The sequence below is a fragment of the Lissotriton vulgaris genome, unplaced genomic scaffold (genome assembly GCF_964263255.1).
Source record: "Lissotriton vulgaris unplaced genomic scaffold, aLisVul1.2 SCAFFOLD_568, whole genome shotgun sequence".
Taxonomy (NCBI): domain Eukaryota; kingdom Metazoa; phylum Chordata; class Amphibia; order Caudata; family Salamandridae; genus Lissotriton; species Lissotriton vulgaris.
Genome location: NW_028245922.1, coordinates 726,988 through 741,034, shown reverse-complemented (window position 1 = coordinate 741,034; position 14,047 = coordinate 726,988). Strand labels below are relative to the sequence as shown.

The window sequence follows — 14,047 nt, the reverse complement described above, 5'->3', positions numbered from 1 at the left end:
GCTCTGTAGCTGCATAATTCCAATACACCTGCCTATATTTAATTCCCAAATCAATTCGAAATCCCTTTCCACATAAATTAAGACAGAGTTAATTTACTATTTTAACTTCACTCCTAACATGTTTGGGAGCCAGGAGTCGCTAGTGAGATGAGCTGCAGGTCGACATTTTTGTATGGGGATATTTATGTAATGCAGAGATGTGGTACCATAGGACCTATTGCCAAAAGCAATTTGGAGAAGGAAAAGTAGCACTGCTGTAATACTTTGTTACGTACTTTCACATACCTTTATGAATTGGTGCTCAAAACATATTCAACGGAGATAGAATGGAAATATTCAGTGAATATTCATATACAATTAGTACAAATCGACAGGACTGTGCCCTGATTGTACTTTTAATAATAGGGAGTTGGATGTTCTACAAGTGCTTGACGGAGAGATGGAAGAGGACAGAGAAGAGTCTTCCTGTAGTACCAATACCTGTACTCATAAGTGCTGTTGTGACTCGTCGCCACTGTTCTTGCATGTTGCACGGGAAGTGTACTTGAAAATGTGGACAATAATGGAATTGTACAAAGCTGAAAGTTTTTTTTTCTTTGTATGAAATGCCTGCAATTTTATCAGGATATCTCTTGGTTTGTTAGCAGTTCCGCCCTACTTAAATCAACCCCTAAGAATTCTGTAAGTTAAGATTTCCTAAAGTGCCCATGTTTTAAGAATGAATATATGCATATTGTGAGAAATTGGGTGCTTGGCTGAGAAAGGTGAAAGCCTTCTCAACCAACTGCCACAATCCTTGTCAGGGTGAACCCACAATAATTGCTAAATTAACCTGTTCTAAACCCTCTGGTATCTTGGCACAAAAGGAGCCAGGCTTAAATTAGAGACACTGTGTAAAATACTTATGCAGCGCACAAACAGCAATAAATTCAAAACACAACTCAAGAAAAATCCAACACCAATCTAGGAAAAAGAGTAACATTTTATAAATTATTTGACTCCAAAACAATAAAAATCCAATCAGTATAACCAGAGATATGCAATTTTAAAGATTTATAATAAGTATAGTTCCTAAAAGCACTAAGTGCCACTCATGGATATCTGGTCATACGAGACCAGGTGAAAGTCACAAGTTCAGGCCGACCACGATGGACTGCAGGCCAGATATAGGGGCTTTGCAGACGGTTATCGATGTAATGCGAAGATCCGGTCGGACATCGCTGACAGTCATTGCTGAAGATTCACACTGGCAGTCATCGCAGGCTGTCAATACTGTAGTGCAGGTCGTTACTGTCAGTCACTGTAGCGTAAAGAGTTTTGTTCACCGGAGCTTTGCATTGACATTCGGAAAAGGTGCAAGATCTTGGTGTGAATGAGCCGGGTCGCGGTTGCGAGGAGCCCAAACCCAGGATGTCTCCTTTTCTTTAAGAAGGAGCTCACCTGGTGCCACACCAAGGGCCCAGGGCCTTGTGGTAACTCTTGGAGATTAAGACCTCACTTCAGAAGATGCCATCAGGGCTCAGGCAGGTCCAGTGCAGATAGTCTGCTGGGCAGTTGAAGAGTGGCCTCTGGAGCTTGCTATGTCCCAGTAGCTCCATGAGGTCAGTGAGATGACCTTTGGGGTCACTTCAGCTTGGAATAAAGTGTGGAGCTCTAGCCTTCGTTCCCAGCAATGAGGGCAGGCCTCAAGCAGCAGGGCAACAGGGTGTCCATCTGCAGCATCCACAGGTCCAGGAGTGTACTGTAGAGTGGGTCTGAGAGTCCCCTTTTTATACGTGGTGCCCACTTTGAAGTGGGAGAAACTTCTGGAGTATCCCCCTACAGAGGTGTCTGAAATTTCCTGTCTCTCTGGTCTGGTCCCAGTCTGTCTGGGGGCACAATAGGCTAGTGTGAACTCCTTTGTGTGTGAGCTGGGCCAGTATCTTGGAAGTGCAAGTGTGTAGGTGACAGCTCCACCACCCATCCTGCAAGAGATGGCCCATCCTGCCAACACTCAGACCCTGTATTGTGATGCTGTCTGGGAGTAATACACAAAGGCCAACTGCCAACTACACCTAGTCTAGTGACCCAGGAACAGGCTGCTGGTACCGAATGGTTAGGACAAGAAAATGTCAACTTTCTAAAATCTGCATTTTCAGAATGGTGGCTTAAAATCAGATTTAACAATTTAAGAGGGATTTAAATTACCAATCTTCAGACACAAAATGTAACGTTTCTTCCTGCTCCCAATCAAAAGTTATCATTTATTAAATGTAATAAGAAAACCCATTGTTATCATATGGGAGAGGTAGGCCTTGCAATAGTGAAAATTAATTTGGAAGTTTTTCACTACCAGGATATGTAAAACTTGTAAGTACCTGTCCAACTTTTTACATACAACGCACCCTTCCCTATGGACTGTTTAAGGCCTACCCTGGGGTTGCCTTTATGTATTAACAAGGATGGTTGAGGTCTGGGAAAAGGTTTACTTTGCTAGGTCAAAATGGCAGTTTAGAAATGCATACACAGGCTGCAATTCAGGCTCTGGACATGTTTTGAAAGGCTACTGAAGTTGGTGGCACAGTGCTGCAAGACCAATAGTAACATTTAATTTACAGGCCTGGTTACCTGTATAACCAGTTTACTAGGGGCTTAAACGTATATTTAATGAGCCAATTGGGTGTAAGCAAATTTCATTATGTTTAAGGAGGGAGCACAAGCACTTTAGCCCGGGTTAGCAGTGGCAAAATGGGCAGAGTCCTAAAGCCAACAAAAACTGGTTCAGAAAACAGGAGGGGTGAAAGCAAATGTTTGGGGGTGATCATGCAGAGACAGGCAAGTCCAACACAGATCATGTACACTTTGTATAGCATTTCCACATTCAGTCCCTTCAGAAAGCAGTTTTATTCTAATAATAGCATGGTGCTATCGATTTTCTAAGTCCTCACATTTGTTTTATAGCAAAGCTTAATTCCATTTTTGCCAGAATGTGTTGTGTCTTACTGTTAAACTCCCCTACATCTAATGAAGCCTTTTCCCTTGCGTCTCTTCTACTGTCTCCTTTACTGATGCTCTTCCTTATTTCAAGCAATCTGTGTGAAAATCATGCAAGATGTCTTCTTATTTTCATCTCACCCGATATCCAAGCTGGCCACCCATGGTTAGGGCTGTCCACTTGTACATTATTTCTATCTTTCTTAGTGTAAGTATTTGACCTCTAAACCTACTGACGTTTGGAGCCAAAGATGAAATTACAGTCTCAACCCTAAAGGATCATAACCGTTTCAAGGTAGGACCTTTTGCTTGTTTCAGGACTACCATAGCCACATTCAAGAATCTTTCATATCCTGTGGGCACTAGGTTGGGGACATTTTGTTATTTAAGCAACATACATGTCATCCGTACCAGCTTAAAAGAGCATCAGAACATCTCTGAAGAGCTTTGAGGGTACTATAGAAGGAGAAACTGCCAATCAAGGACCCCCTTGCCAAATGGGGCAGTCTTCAATCGTGCAGCGCGGCATTGCATCGGTCGATCAGTGGAAGGTTGAACCTGTTGATGGATTGGCTAAGGTCTAGGCTGTGCTGGATTGGGTGGTCTCCACTTTCCAGACACAGGTGTAATCTCTTCAAAAGGTTAATTACATGCATTCCATCTGGACTACGCTGATCTCTAAGAAGAATTCAAAAAAGTCACCTTGCCTACTTCAGACCCTGAATAAGGCCTATCGTTGAGCATCTGCACTGAAAGCGCATGGCAATAGTCTGCTATGTATAGTGCAAACTGACACGTCCATAAAGTGAGCTGGACGTCAGCTGGCACAACACAAAGAGAAGAAAAGGAAGCATGCCATTGGTCACAGACTTTTACCCTGAGAGCAGAGCTGTATTTAAAAAGTAATACTTTGCTACTGTATGAGCCTTTAAGCACTGTTGGCCCTATGTGTTTAAGTCAACATGTATGACCCAGTTGCGGCCATAATTCTTTCAACAAGACATTTTCTCAAAGGTGTAACCATTCAGTCAACAGAGAGTCTCCGGACTGGTGTAATCCTGTACGACTGATCTGGGTTAGATAAAAAATAAAACTTGCATTGTAGAGGCTGCTTTCCCATCCATGTTTGACTTGTCCCGGCCTGTTGTGTGCTTTTTTCCCCAGCTGCACTGTAATTCTAGTGACTTTGCAGAAGCAGAGCACAAGGCTCTCCAGACTCTGGGAGGCCCTGAATGTGTGTACCCTCCCCATAAGCAATGGAACACACTCCCCCCCTTACCCGGTTAATAGGAGGTAGGCTATTGGTGGTAACTGGTTCTAGTTCATGAACTCAGGCCTTTTTAGGTCTTGCCTAAGATAGTGCCTGGGCTGTGTGTTGCAAGAAGTATTATTACTTTACAGCAAGCTTAGAGACCGCCCATTGCTTAGCATTGGTTGGCTTCATTGCCACTCTTGATTGCTTACTTCTTATTCGTTAGCTGTGTCGACATCCTTTCCTCTTCCTGTGTTTTCCCCTCCCGTAGAACATGGATGCATCACTATATGTATCCATTTATCGCTTTGCCAGATGCTACTTTTTTCATTTTGTTTAAGCACTGTACAAAAGTGCATGTGTTTTCCAACTGTCTCCTTCTTGTGATTCTCTCTCCTCTCCGCCACTCTTTGGGTTCCTCTCTTTTGCTTGTCTGCTTCTCAATCACTCCCCTGTGGTGCCTTTTTGCCAGTGTGCCTTGTCCATGCCAGCGCCATGTTGCTGTCTTTTTCCCATTTGAGACTCCACACCCACGCGCCCGTACGGCTTCCTTCCCCCTTGCTGCCAAATTGCATCCACCTCTCGACCTCTGTGTTGCTTTTGTCCCCCTATGTTGGTTCCCCCACCTGCTTTAACAACCCGCCCCCAACGCCCCTGTGTTGCTTCTACCCCAACCCACGCCCACCCATGTTGCTTCCCCCAGTGATGCTTTTTCCCTCCCACTTTAAAAAATAATTAACAGTGTGTAAGATCAGGAAAATTACAACCTCTTTTAGAAAACTTTCATATTATCCTCCTGCAGGAGACTTGGCTCGAAAAGTTTCTGAATGTAAGGGTATTGTGTCTGTAGGTATAGCAGGACACGCACTGAGGACAGATTGTACAGGGGGGGCTTTTATCATTAATCTCCACTAAAATTGCAAGTACCGTAGGAAAGACAGGATCTGTAAGTCTGTGGGCGCACGTTTCAGTTGTTGAAATCCTGATGGAACAAAAGCAACAGGAACCTCTGATTTTAAGAGATGGAGGACTTCTTGGCCAAATTTTTGGAAAGTCTGGGTGCAAAGTTATCAAGAAGAACCTCGGAATTCATTGAGGGTGTTGTGATCATTGCAGGTGATTTTTAATTCTATAATTGATTGTACTAGAACGGATGAAGCATGATGTGACATCCTAGGGGCATATTTACAATAAGTGACGCAGCCCTGCAAATCAGCAGGGATGCGCCAGTTATTGTGTGCCACAGCTCCGACATCATGGATGCGCCGCATTTACAATGCGGCGCACCATGGGGCAAAAATGGCACAGATGCGTTACGCATCTGTGCCGTAAAAGTGCACATTGCTGGAGTTGCATTGCAAGCGCGACGCCGCTCCAGCAATGCTCTGGGGGCCCTATCTAGTTAATGCTGCGTCAATCCTTACGCCTGCTCCAGGCAGGCGCAGGGTTTTAACGCAGCATGGGCCTAAAAGTGACTGAGTTAAATCTTGTAAATTTCACTCAGCCACTTTAAGGAGGCGTTCCTGCGCCAGAACGTGCGCAGGAACGCCTACATGTGGCGCAGGGCTTTACAACGTGACGCATCTCCCAGATGCATCACGTTGTAAGTATCCTGCACCTTGGCGCAGGATTTGCGCCGCCGCTGCGTCACAATAGTGACGCAATGGTAGCGTAAATGAGGCGCAAGGGGCTTGTAAATCTGCCCCTGAGTGATTTATAAAATCCTAGAAGAAGGTGTTCTAATTGAGACAAAGGGGTGCGACTTGAGGTTATTGGGATTGGCTGGGTAGAGCGTCTCATATGTGTGAATGGTCACTCTGGCTTTGACAACCCGGCATTCAAGGTTCATCGCACTGTTTACATCCTTGTCCCCCGGGATAAGTTTAGGCTGTTTGAGGCTCTTAAGATATTACATCATGAAGGGAGGGACCACTGGTTTTCACAGGGGCTTTAACAGTAAGGGAAGTAGTATTAATTGAAAAAGTGTTATCTTTGGCCATGGAGTTTCCACTTAGATTAAGCACCCGATTGGGCCCAAAACACTGGAAGGAACTGAGGGGCATATTATCAAGGCGGGCGAAATGAAATTATCGCTGCTTTTGCGGCCGAAAAGCAGCGATAATTTCATCGCCCTATTAGCAAGCTGTCGCTAACATCAGTTAGCGGCAGCTTTTAGGTGATAGCGAACGATTTGGGGCCCGCTTTGCATGTCAGCAATATTTATCGCTAATGACATGCAAAGTGGGCATACCCAACCTGTTAGCGACTGAAAGCAGTCGCTAACATCGCTTTCGCCTATTATGAACGCAGGCGTAGCGATTACAAACATTGCGCGAATATCGCTGAAAACTAACGCCTGCTCAGACCACTTCTTAACCCGTATATCCAATGGGAGTTGGATATTCAGGTTAAGACCCTATTGGCATTAATGCCTGAATATCGCTGGATTCCCAGCGATATTCACGCATTTTGCCGCTATCGCCGGATATTTCATCGCATTGGAGATAAATGTTGCTAAAAGCACGTTATCTCTGCGATAAAATTCGGCGATGCGCGGCGATAAATTTTTTTTCGCTAAGCCTATTTAGCCATAAATATTGCTAGTTGTTGATAATATGCCCCTGGGGGCCATATTATCAAGAAAGGGCGATACATTATCGCCGCTTTTATCGGCAGGAAACTGCTAGATAATATGCCCTTGTGAATTCCCATAGCAGCCCAGGTTAATACCAGAACCTGGGCTGCTATTATCAAGCCCATTATCCCCGCTTTAGCTGCAGTTTCCTGCCGATAAAAGCGGCGATAATGTATCGCCCTTTCTTGATAATATGGCCCTGAGTGAGTTCCAACTCATGTACCTGCCTGGCACCAATTATAATACTTTCCCAGACAAACTAGTAGTATTTGTTTCTCTAAGGGGTCGTGTGCTTCGCTGCCTCGACACTTTCTCAAGGTCAGAGGGCAACACGCGGAATAAATATATAACTAGATATACATGAGGATGGTTCGATGATGAGTGCAAATAACAGGCAGCTCTTGGGAATATATGAAAAACATATGTTTCTATTTTTTTTTAAATACCCTGACTTGATTGGACAGTTCGGAAAGAACAGCCCAGGTACGCTGGATTGAAGCCCAACGAAGTGAGTTAAAAGGGGCTTTGACTCTCAAGAGAAAAGTACTCAATCTTAAAGATCACATGTTATCTGGAGGGGTTTTTAGCAGCTGGGAGCCCTTTCCACATAAGAAGTTACTGCGGGAAGCTGCTTGGATTCCGTCTCACCCGAAAATTTATCTCAGAGACCCTCACTGCAAATGAATCCGGGCCCGATTCACAGAACTAACTTAAGACAAAATCCTAAACTTACTACTTTTGGTATTCACAGAAGTTAGGATTTTGTCTTAAGTTTGTCTTAAGACAGACTTAAAACAACATTCTAACTTAAGTCTGTCTTAAGTCTGTCTTAAGTCTGTCTTAAAACAAATTTAAGACAAAATCCTAACTTCTGTGAACGCCAAAAGTAGTAAATTTAGGATTTTGTCTTAAGTTAGTTCTGTGAATCTGGCCCAATGTCTCCCTGGGCAGTCTGGCTAAGTACCCTTATCTTTATCACGTGTCGGATTCCTTACATAGTATGTACATTAAAAAAAATTAGAATAGGCCTTAATCCTTTTGAGGATATTCTAGTTCTGCTTGAAAAAATAAGGGATGTTGTACGTGCACTTTGCATAGGAAATGTACTATTATTCATGTATACAATGTTTTCCTCTTTTTTTATCCTAGAGACGGAAAATTTTAAGACCTTTATTTTTAAAATATGGTGTAATGTCTCACCCTTTTGCTATTGATGTTTCCATGAGTATACCTTTTCTTGATGTAACTGTGGGTGGGGTGCGTTAATTATGATCTTGAGAAGAATGGACTGCCATGAATTGTGATTTTAATTATTGTTTAAGGCTTTGCTGTTGACTTGGGGGTTATTGAACTAACCGTGCTTGTTTCATCCTTGAATAGTGGAGACAAAATATCTCTTTTCTTTACAAAAATTAGCATGAAATCAATCTGAGACATGTTTGCCTTGCTCCAATTACAGTTTGAGCCATTCTGTTTTACACAAGAAACATAAATGTTGCAAATTTGAACTCAGGGCAAAGGTCCCGGGAACGTGTGCTGGGCAGTTATTTTGACATAAAAAACTGCTAACACTTGACATATCGCTGGAGAAATTAGGAAATTAAGGCCCATTCTCCACAAAGACCCCTATGGATTTTGGGCTTTTTCTTCACTCTATGGAACTCGTTTTCGTTGGTTATAATAGAAACAAGCTTTTGCAATGCGATAGGTCTCGCATTTTCGAGAAATTTTCCTATTGGCATTGTAAATGACAATGCCTTTTATTTACCTGCATTTTGTACTTCTAGTCGTTGCATGCAGGTTTTCAAAACACATAAATAAAAGGCATTGTCATTTACGAAACCTATTACATTGCAAATGTTTGTTGGAACTTTTGCCCTGTTTGTGACCAACGCCTTATCCTGCAGTTGTGAGTGGGGACTGTTGGCACCTGGCTTACTCTTCTCCTGAAGTCTTATTGGTATGTTCTGGACCTTCTAAGGTGGTGTGTGCAAGGCAGTGCGATACCCACAGCGAGCGACAACAGGCTGTTCCTGCTCACTACCAGTTTGGCCAAACACTTGCGTAGACCATTCTCATGGCTGTGTTGCTTCATATTTAGCATAGGCGTGATGCTACATTTTAAAACTTGCAGATGTAAACAATGAGGGTAGTTTGGACCTTGTGTAAAGAGCTGCAGTACAAACAACATTTGACGACAGCACTAGCATTAAACTTTTACTAGCCGTTTTAAAAATGTGTATTGACGGTCTAGTTGCTAAAAGGGAGTCACTTATATGTAAAGGCGACCATGTTCAGGCCAGACTGGGCAAACGCACTGCTAGACTGAATGAGGCCGAGCATAAAGCAGAAGCGTTCCATCTATGGACCGGAAGTGGCTGTGAACTGTGAAGCTACGCGAAGAGAAAAGTGAGGACCCTGAGGCCTTTCCTAATGTAAGGGCTCCCCGAGGTAACTGCGCCTCCTACCGTGGAGAGAGAATTTGTGGGGCTCCGATCTGAGTAAGGGGCCAAGGGCCTGATGTTAAAAGGGTTTTGCGTTATCAAAGCCTGCGGGGCACAAAATACAGGCTTTTCTAGTGTAAACATACATAATTGCTCTGGGGTGAAGGAACACTATGAGCCACAAATAGATTTGCGAGTTGTTGTCCACATTATGACTAGTGTGATGGGGGATGGGGGGCTCACTTCTTGCGACTCGTAAGGATATAATACTGCAGTTGCAAGCTGTTGATTTTTTAGTACGTCTGACTTGGCACTGGCCTGACCAGACACTGGGTGTCACTGACAGCAAAAGCAGACCTAGACATTAATATCAATAACGGACCGCTGAGCAAAAGAGACATGATGGCGCGCCGACTGAGAAAAATAAATGGATACCTAGCACATCTAAACTAAGAGCAGTAATACTCACAAATGTGAGACCACTTTAATAGTGGCCGCGCCCCGTTCTTTAGATGCTGCTCACCGTATTCAGGTTACAGTGAGCAGTGTCTAAAGAATGGGGCACAGCTAACATTAAAGTGAAAGCGCGGTATGAGGCAAATTAAATAAATAAAGAAGCGCGGCTGCTAAAGTGAAAGCAGATCGCGCTGAATAAATACATTAATAACAACAATGTAAAAGTGGGAGGTGACGTTGAGGGTGGAATAGGGGAAGACCATTAAAGAAAATAGTGCTGACCTACAGCCACGGCCCGTGGAGGGAGTTTTGGTGGAGCGGAGAGGCGGGGCGGGGGAGGGGCAGGGTGGTGAGTGCTAAAAACCGGAGTATGGATAATTGAAGGTAAGTAAACAATTTAATGAATAAAACGAATTTCGTAGCGCACCCTGCATCGCATAATACTCCGGTTTTTAGCACTCACCACCCTGCCCCTCCCCCGCCCCGCCTCTCCGCCCCACCGAAACTCCCTCCACGGGCCGTGGCTGCTGACCTACTAGGTAAAGCAGACCGTGTAAGACCACAAGGAAAAAGTCCAGTCGTTATGGGAGGTTACAGATGCAGGCATGGCGGTACCAAGGAGGGTCTAGTAGGTCTATTCACGAATGAAAAGCAACGAATTTGAAAGAACTGTAGCAGGAGCCAATTGACAAGATGGACGGGCAATGGGCGGAGCTTTTCTTCCATTCTTCAATACAGCATGCCTCGCAGCACAGCGCGTGCGCTACCCAGGCTCGACCTAAACATGTAAACATACTTTAATTGCAGGTGACTTTTTTCCTTGTAATTCTACTGCGGAGCTGCACTGCCACCTGCTGACACAAAGACAGGCTTACACGTGCTCTCTATGTGTCTGATCAGAATACAATTGGTACATAGATGCTTTCCCTTCTTTTTGTGAGTATATGGATGGAACTGATTGGCTGAGCTGAGAAGGGAGAGGAGGAACGCTGTGATCTCGGATACTTTGCTGTAAATGGTGCCTGGGAACAGGGCTGCTTTTGCAACAACACTCAGGTTGGTTGCTTCTCTAGCTCACTGAAGCCTTACCAGCTCTTGGCACTAACCTATGTCTCTGATTTCTCACAGGTTCCAGCGGCACGTCCACACGTACAGGATTCTCCCAGATGAGGAAGGCCTTCTAGCGGTACAGGTGGGTGCTGGCCAAGGGTCCCTCACAGCCTGTGCTAACCTCCTGTAACAGGTGTGGAGTGTCAACCACAACCTAGGCCATTGACATAGGCTGAGAGATGGCCCTAGAGTCCTGTCCCTGGTGAAACATTGTAACTGTCTATCAGGCTCTCCAGATTGTTTGGAACATTTGTGTTTTTTGCCAATAAATACCTGGTCCAGATGCATTAATGTGTGCTCTGGTGCGATGCAAAGTAAAACTAACAGCAGCAAATAACCAATTAAAAGCTACCTTGTGATGTAGGTTGACCCTTTGAGAGCACCGCGACGGGGACGGAAGTTGTAGCAGTAAATATGTAGTATTTTCATGTAGTGCAAACTCAACCTGAAGGTTTTTGGAGAGCTTTACATGAGCACCAGTTACATTACACAAGGACACATTCATTTTTTTTATTTTTAGGAAGGAGGAGGAGTGTTTTGCCCAGAATCACAGGATACTGAGCTGACGCCGAGACTCGAACCTGGCTTTCCAATTCCCCAGTCGGCAGAGCTAGGGTCATAATGTTATATACTGTCCCTGATAGCAATGCATAGTTTTTTCACCCTTGCAGAACGCAGAGCGTCAAATTTGATTGCAGCCCTATGTTGCGTGGAAATATAAAATCTGGTCGTGTGCGGTTCTCCTCAGCTGGTAGGAAACACTGGCGACTTACAGAGCCTATTCATGGGTAATTGTGCGGATGTGTCCTCATGTAACACTTATAGAAGTACCCTTGTTCAGCAGTTCCTTTGCTGCATTAATGCTCCCATACTTCTTTTGCCTGTGTATAATGCAGATGCATGGTTCGAGCTAGCTGCACAGAAGTGTGAGCTGAAAGCGCCCTCTAGAGGCTTAATACTGGTCACAATTTGAAACCAGTCATTTTGAGACTAAAAAGCTTTTTATGTGAACCAGCCGATGTATAAATAGGTTAATTTCCCCCAAAAAGGATTCCGACTGAGTAACAATCGGACATACCTCTTTAATATTCAGGAGATAGGTCACAAGTCGTGACTCACTACCATGGACGTAGTTTAGGGGTCGCCAGAGGTCACACCTTCGACCCCTGGCTTGCCCCTTGTGACCCCTGGCACTGCCTTTGTGACCCGGGCCTCAGAGGTGCCAAAATCAGTGGCAGGAACTGGTGAGAGTGCACATGTAAGAGAGAGTGTCTGTATGAATGAGTGTATGTGAATGTGTCAGCATGTCTGTGTGAGTGAAAGTAAAGGTCAAATGGCCTGTGATGTATGTGAGGAAATGGGTTGTATTGTATCGTGTGGTAGTGTAACCTCACTGTGTAATACACTTACCAACCCCTTTAGGACCCTTGGGTTTTGTCTTCCAAACCCTCCTCTCTGTCTTGGGTGGCTGTGGCACTGTGCAGCAAACCGTACAAAGAGGAACAAGTGTAAGATATCTGTTGCTGTACTTAGAATTTTAATTTCTGCAGCGTGGAAAGATACGAATCCTCCATCCTTCCAGATGTGGCTTTCAAGATTTCTAGGAATCCATAATATAGAATCTTGCCTCTATGAATATAAAGGCAAGAGGGAGCATAAGAAGGGTATACGCCTGTGGGCTCCTGTAACCAATTGGAGAATAGATAGAAAGGGCTAAAAGATGTTCGTCTTCAATTACCTGAAACTGTTTTCTATCCCTATTTATATATTTATTTTCCTCGCTCCCGCTAACAAGATTTATTTAGAAAATGTAGATAAATATATCAAATGTATATCAATTTCTTATCATGTATGTAATCATTTTTGAAACTTGTCCTTATATGTACCATCTTTTTCGAATAAAAATATTAAAAAAAAAAAAAAAGAGGTACAAGTGTAAAGAATTTAAAAAGCACTAAAATAATTGAAGAAGAAATCGACACAAAGCTCAAGAAATATGACACACAATTTATAAAAATAGACTGTATTTTTGTAAAAATTTAGACCCTAGAACAAAAAAGATCCACCAGAGTGTTCCGGATATATAGGTTTTTGCAAGCAGTAAGAAATCAAGGCAATTTCATTCAACCGCTAGCAAGCCTTGTCAGAGTCAACAAATTAGACACTTAGAAGGCGATTCTGATGTCAGACAAACTGAAGTCCGTCCGACATCGATTCGGTTGTGGGAACCATCGACCTCCTGCCAGCGGTCCCAACCCAGGAATTAGGGTGCGACCGAAATCTGTTCAGTCGTATTCCTATTCTTTACAATGGGAGCACGCATCTCAACTGGAATGCATACTCTCAGTGTAAAGTGAAGAGGTGCAGTTCATCCCTGCATCCCGGCGGAAGGCACCTTAAGGAGCCTGCCACGGGGTGCAGGGATCAACTGGGGGTACCATTATTGCCCCCTAGGCCTCCATTCACAGGCCTTGCACCCATGGGGACCCTGCTGGGGGCCTCCAAAGTCTGATTCCCACCGCCTTTCTATATCAGAAAGACTGTGGGAATCTTCCATTGTAATCCCTCAGTTGGAAAAAGCAGCCCAAGGGATTGATGGAGGATTTACGAATGGCAGCCGGGCTCTCCGAGCCTGTCTCAAGCCATTCGGAAATCCGGTTTGGATTCCTTTCACACCGACCCAATCAAAATGGGTCAGTTGGAAGGCATCCGAACAGCCATTTTTGATGTGGTCAGAACGGCTCCGACTGATGGTCAGAGCTGTTTCCAACCGCATCGGAATCAGCCCTGCAGAAACTTTTTTAAGGGAAACTTAGGTCCGTGTCAATGTGGTCAGTCAGAAGATCTTCAGGCAACCAACTCCGACAGGTATCTACTCTAGTTAGGGGGACCAGCCAGGTCCTCAAGAACAGTTACCTTCACAAGTGAAATAGTCCTTCAGCAGTTCCAGGCACTTTATCCGTGTTGCAGTGGAATGCTATGGGGGGGGGTCCGGATGCAAGGGATGAAGGACACTGTAGATGCTCTAAGGAAGCTATGGATATGATACCGTTGATGGAGGGATTCCTCAGTCCACAAAGATGGCAAGGGGGTCCTTTTTTCAGGATTGACATCCAGAAACTCCTCTCCCATCTGGCCACAGTCCAGTCGCCACTGGTCTATCAGTCACCCATTGTC

The 14,047-nt window shown here is 44.3% G+C and overlaps 1 protein-coding gene across 1 annotated transcript in view; it reads left to right on the top strand.

Moving 5' to 3' along the window:
• LOC147666252 (phosphatidylinositol 3,4,5-trisphosphate 5-phosphatase 2-like) overlaps window positions 1-14,047 on the top strand; it is a 420,611-nt gene that overhangs the window by 72,181 nt on the left and 334,383 nt on the right. The window contains exon 2 of the mRNA XM_086949195.1: window positions 10,889-10,952. Coding sequence (XP_086805321.1) covers window positions 10,889-10,952 — 64 coding nt within the window. The remainder of the gene's footprint in view (window positions 1-10,888; window positions 10,953-14,047) is intronic.